This window comes from Chaetura pelagica, unplaced genomic scaffold (genome assembly GCF_000747805.2).
Source record: "Chaetura pelagica isolate M959 unplaced genomic scaffold, ChaPel_1.0 scaffold127, whole genome shotgun sequence".
Classification (NCBI taxonomy): domain Eukaryota; kingdom Metazoa; phylum Chordata; class Aves; order Apodiformes; family Apodidae; genus Chaetura; species Chaetura pelagica.
Window position 1 is genome coordinate 198,961 of NW_009953923.1, and position 6,093 is coordinate 205,053.

The following is a 6,093-nucleotide window of genomic DNA, read 5'->3' on the forward strand; positions in this document are numbered from 1 at the left end:
CCCAGACCCGGCAGAGGCGGCGGCGCCGCGTCCAGCCCCGCCAGGTGCGTTCCCGCTGCGGGGAGGATCACGCGTGTTGGCGAGCGTTGCTCCGTGAGACGCGCGTCTCGTTTTCCCGAAGGAGCGGTCCTGCTGCAGCAGCGCTCAGACGAGTGAAAATGGTCCCGGTGCCTGGAAATTCCCTCCCCCGGGCGCCCGCGGGGGCTCCGGGCGGGCAGAGCCACGGAATGAAAGTTGCGGAGCCTTTGCGACAGCTGGAGTTGGTCGAAACGCTGCAGCTTCGTTCCGGTTTCTGGCTCAGGCGTGGGCAGGGTGGGTGTGTGTCCTGGGGGGTCGGGGCTGTTTTTAAAAATAGCAAATGGAAATCGGAAGGGAATTGCTCGAAATATAACGTGAACTTAGCGCAGCAATTTAACGTACACGTTGCTACCCAGAGTGGGGTATGTTTTCAGATTTCTGTTATATGAAGACTAATCCCTATAGATTTTAACAAATAGCTCCGCTAATTTATATTCAAACACAGTGATTTTAAGCTCGATCACTAAGCGTCATATCCTGAGATGGTTAATGGCTGTTACATCTGAAGGGAAAACACCGAGTCTGTGCTGATAGAGAACATAAAAAACTGTGCAATAGAGGTAACTGCTGACATACGGAATGAGTTGCAGGCCTCTCTTTCCTCCTTTCCCAATTGTCTACTGTGCATTTAAGAAACAAGGCAGCTGAAAAAATTGTCTCCAATTTATTTATTTTTTTAATCCGTAAAGTATAAGCACTAACAGTTTGCAATATTTTTGTGTAATTAAATAATAGTGTCTCCATAGCATATTTATTTGTCTCCTACTGTAACTTCTTCTACATAAAGATTTTTCAGATGCAAAGGCAAATTTACAGTACACCAAAACAGGATTAAAAAAAATCTGAAATAAGGGCTTTGCTTAAGAAAGAAAAAAAAAAATGCTCCTGCGTTTCAGGATTCTTTGGACACTCAGAAGCTCCAACACTTTGTGACATGTTTGCTTAAAAAGTAGCAATGTTTGCGTTTTGATCCAGTGTTAGGATTCAAATACTGGCTTTACAGAGCAAGCTGTTAATCAAAGGTTTTTCTTTTTCTCTGAATGTCTCAACTTCGATTCACCAAATCTTACGCTCGTTAAAAATTTCCAAGTCGTCCTCTATTAATTAAGTTGTTAGTGTCGTTACTCCAAACAGAAAAAAGTAACGCTAGGAGGTTAAAAAGGGTTAAATGCATTCGTTGCACAACAGTCTCCACCCTAAACTGAGTTTACATGTGTAAAGCTCTGTCTGCAGCTACAACCTTTCCCCTTCATCAGGAAATTTCTCTCTGCTGCTTAATTCACCCACAGCCTCTCACATGGCTTCTGGTGGCTGATTGCCCACTGAAGGGTGCTGAGTTGGAGGAAGAAGATTAGGGAGCAAAAGCAGAGCAAACCAAGTGGAGCAATGTTTCTCTTACAGGGCATGTTTACATCCTAATTGCAGGATACTGCATCCCTTGCCCGGAGATGTGAGTCAGGTTGGCAGTGATGGACCAGCACCATGACTGTCTTTGCTGAGCTGAAGTTTTGTAGAAGCTGCGTTTAGGAAGGTATTTTTGCAGTAATAGTGTTAGCAGTCGCAGTTGAGTAATTTAATATCCTGACTTAAATTCTAGCATCCCATAAAAACCCAACACTCTCATCTCTGCTAGAATGCTTATTGGAGGTAAGGACTTGGTGAGTTAAATTGTATGGGTGCTTTTGGGTGGCTGGGAAAAGTCACATGAAGCGTAAAGATGCAAAGTGTTGGGTCCTGGGTTCTCGAGCGTGAAGGGACACCCATGCCTGAGAGTGAACAGTCCAAGCTCTGAGGCATGCAAATGGTAGGGGAACAGAGGTCCACTCTCCATCAATAACATTTTCATATATATTGGTTAGTTTTATGATTAAGTATGCCCTGACTGTCTCCATGCCCCGTTCTATCCATTGCTAGGGGTCTTTGGGACAGCTGTGTATTGGAGTTAGAAAACTGGTCTTGAATAGAGATTTCAAATCTAAGCTAATGGACTTGTGGATTAGTTTAGGGAGGATGCTCCTTGGAGGAAGCTGAAGCATTCAAGAAGAATCTCTGATGGCTGAAGGACAAGCAGCTGTATCTAGAAGAGCAAAGATACCTGAATGGGATGGTGCAGTCTGGGGACTAGGAAACAAGGCTGCAGCTGTTGAATTGATGTAGAACACTGTAATTGTGTTTTGAATTGGATAAAGATAAAAGGAGAGAGAGAGAGAAGCTGGAGAGAAGGAAGTCACATTAAATCGGATTGGATTCCTTTAATTCCTGGATGAAAGCTTTAGCTGCAGAAAGGGCAGAAGTCATACTTTTTTTTTTGTTTTGTTTTGTTTTGGATTGCACAAAGGGAAACTAAGATGGTTGTTTAGGGGAAAGCAAAAGCAAATCATGGCTTTTGCAGATCAGGAGTTTCAGAACAGGCTTGGAATGGAGTTGAGCCAGAGGAGCATAATACAGAAAAAGGAAGGAAAGTTGAAGGGGAAAATGATGGTTGGCAGGTTTCTAAAAATGTGTGGGTTTTTCACCATTTGTTGAGATTTTTCTCTAGAAATGTCCTTTGTTTTGTTTGTTTGTTGAGGTTTTTTGGGTCATTGCCGTAACTATGGAGTGACTTCTCTACGTGCACACGTTACTCTTAAATAGTAAAATAAATAGTCTCTGTACTAATCCTAGAAACCCAGAATGTAATTGCTTAATAAACAAAATGTTCTCACAGTTGTAGTTGTCCAAGACTGCTGGACTTTAGAGTACAGCACAAAGCAAATGTTGCAGGCTATTCTGTATTTGTGTCATTAATGCTGTAATGTCGAGTATATAGTGGACATTGGAGAATTCACATGACTTTGTTTCTGCTTTTAATTCCGCTGCAAACTAGAGTCACTGCCAGTATCTGTGATACTCCTGTATTTCAATTTCTCTGTTCTCCAAGGAGGTCCTATTAGCAGCTGCACAGCACTTAGTCTAAAGAGTAATCAAGATAAGATATATCTCAGAATATGCTAATATTAATATTATCAGCAATGCAATTCAGGATCTTAGCAATGGACACTTAATTTAATGTTGGATACATAATCCCATTAGAAGATGGAAGTCCTCTATGGCAGGGCCATTCAGTTAAGGCTAAGCTAACATTTTTGTGTTTAAAGAAAAGAAAGTTTCTACTGTGAAAATTTATAAGGAAACTTAGGTTCATACCTCGAGCTGTATTTTTGTGTTGTAAGAAGCATATGGGAAATTACAAGTTCGAGAAACTTTCCTGTAGTCAATACTGGGCAGGCATGTTCTTAATTAGGATGTGGCAATCTGTAAGCATTCCTCCTCACTACCTGTATTTGTTCTTCCACCTGTGAAGGAGAGAAAAACAAACTACGAAGTATACCTTTACAAACTTGAACCTGCTTGGAGGACTTTTTTCTTAATAGTTTTCAATAGATCAAATATTCAGTTTGTGGAGATGAGATGAATTTTCTAGCTGGAGATTAGTGTACCAGACCTCTTCATGCCTTCACCCAATAGATACCTTCCCTCAGCCCTGAGTATAACTTACTAGTGACCTTGGTCTCATCTGGAGACTGCCGCTCAATGCCAGCAGAAAAGGGCCCCAATTCTTGATGTCAGTACTTTGTGGTCATGCTAATAAGTCTGCACACACAATCCAAGGGACAGCACTGTCCATCTTGTGGCTTTCGTTGCATTATCCATTTTTTATATATTTAGGTGTTGATAAGGAAATTTGGGAGATGTTCACACTGAAAATCGTAGCACAAGATCCTGACTTAACAGCCTACTATTGACATAGGTTCACTCATCTCTACTGGCTCTACAAAACATTCATAGTATAGCAACTTCTATTTATTAGTGTGTTTTTCACTTGCTTGTTACCAGTTGTCATGAAGGTATGCAGGATTCCTTCTGAGTGAGTAAAAGGGTGGACCTGTTGGGAGCCTGGCATGAAGGGGCTCCAGGACTGAACTGCTTCTGGAGACAAAAGTATGTGTTTGCAGCCCAGAGTGACTCAGTAGTTTTCAGCTAAGTATTTATTTGTCTTTCACAGTCTGCATTTCTGAATTGTTTGTGACCAAATTACACAATTCCATACACCAATTTGAAAGCATGGCTTTCAGATTTCTTAAATAACTTATCACTAATCATCAGTTGCAGGGAAGCTCTGCTCCGTCATACTAAGCTAGCATAGCTCTGCTTCCACTTGGAGTTGAAACCTTCATTACTTATTCAGGTTTTTCCTTGTCTTTGCTATTGGACTCTGACTTCCTGGCCTCTCGCTCTAATCTTCAAACAGGATATATCCCTGTCCTTTGCAGGTGCTTCTGGAGCTACTGACTTTGTTTAGAACATTCTTGCTTTCTGTTCTGAAGCTGTCAATTTCTGTTGGTATTATTAAGTTCCCATGTTGTGTAGCTCAAACAATGAGTCATTTTTTTAGTTAAAAAATGAATTCTGACTGTTGAGGGGTTTATAAACAGCTCTAGAGTTTGGGACTGATCGATGATACTGTTGGAAGGAGAAGTGTCATGAGAAGTACCCAATTAAAAAAAATATTTTCTGTCCACTTAATTAAATAACTGCTGGCTCTTGGAGAAATTTAGACACAATTTTCAATCATCCTATCACAAAACCCAAGAGGAAGAAGGCTGAGTTGGGACTGAGCCTGGAGTGAGAAAGAACATGCGTTTGGCTTACTGCCAGATTTGGTTTTCTTGCTGCCTTGTTACCTCTTCTCTCTCTTTTCTTAGGCATTAGGCAAAATGCATGTGATACTTTACTGTATGCTCAACGTATACAGTTCTGCAGTATTCATGTATGGAGAAGGTGCTTCACAACCTAGCAATATTTTATGAATATGTGAATGACAGTTAAAATAACAATACTCTTGATGCAGGTCCTGCCTTCCTGAAGAAGAAAAAAAGTGCTGAAAGACAGACTGTGTTATAGATTGCAGCATGTTACAAGGGCATCGAGAGTGCCCTTTGATTTCTGATGTAGGAACGACTTTCAAATGCCTCTTTTTAAAAAATACTCGTATATCCCTAGTGTGTTTTGGTGTTTTATAGGCAAAGAATATTTCAAGCTTCTAATTTTTCCTTCTTTGCAAGCTTATTTCAGGGAAGGTCTTTACCTACTTGATAACTTCTTATGACAGTAAATGAAAATGGCACAAAAATACTCTGGCAAAAAACATCTGGTAGCTGCTGCTTCAGAGTTTGTTACAGAAATAATGCATCAGGATCCAGATCTTGAGAGGTGATTAGAAGACATGGGTGTCTTCAAAAATCTTAGTCTGGGTAAAAGGGATGGGAAGTCTTTGTTTTGTGGTATCTTCTTTTGCTTATGCCGTAGCACAGCTGAAAAGAGATATTTCAAAAGCTATAGCTTAATGTCATAACACAGGCTTGTTATATATAGCCATGGAGGATCTTAAAGGCTCACAGGTAACAATCCTTATAGAAAGTGTTTATCCCAACATATGCTTGTTGCCATGATCAGTGTAGTAACTGCAAGGTCGGATAGAGAAGTCCTTTCCAGCTATGGTAGTCCATATATCTGTATTCATTCCTGATCTATGTTGACACCCCTGAGAGCAGGATCAAACTGAACATTTTTTTCTGCCACTGTTTCACTGAGGATGCTTGTTTTGGGACCTCTGTTGTGGCTAATAATCTGCTGTAGCACATGATGCAGAAGCATGTTTGTGAAGGACCAGGTATTTCCTTACACGAACATGAAATGTCCTTTGAGTCAGCCGACAAAACTGACTTAAAACGGTGTCTCCACACGGCGCTGAACCCCCTCTGTGTGTGTGTGGGGGGGGGAGCAGCTGCTGCAGGGGAGGAGCCGTGGCCGGAAGCAGGGGCAGGACTAGGTCCCGCCTGATTGGCTGAAAAGCCCGGAAATGCAAAACTGGCGCCGAAGAACCCCATGAGAGAGGCAGCGCGGCACGCCCCTCTCTCTCTCGCTCTCTCCTCGTGTGTTCGAGGCGGTCGTCTACACACACAGCCTGCCGCC

General features: G+C 41.9%; 1 protein-coding gene across 1 annotated transcript in view; it reads left to right on the top strand.

The window, feature by feature from the left end:
* The window catches only part of ADAM22 (ADAM metallopeptidase domain 22), a 128,525-nt gene that overhangs the window by 1,182 nt on the left and 121,250 nt on the right, over window positions 1–6,093 (top strand). Inside the window, exon 2 of the mRNA XM_010001581.1 lies at window positions 6–440. Coding sequence (XP_009999883.1) covers window positions 6–440 — 435 coding nt within the window. The remainder of the gene's footprint in view (window positions 1–5; window positions 441–6,093) is intronic.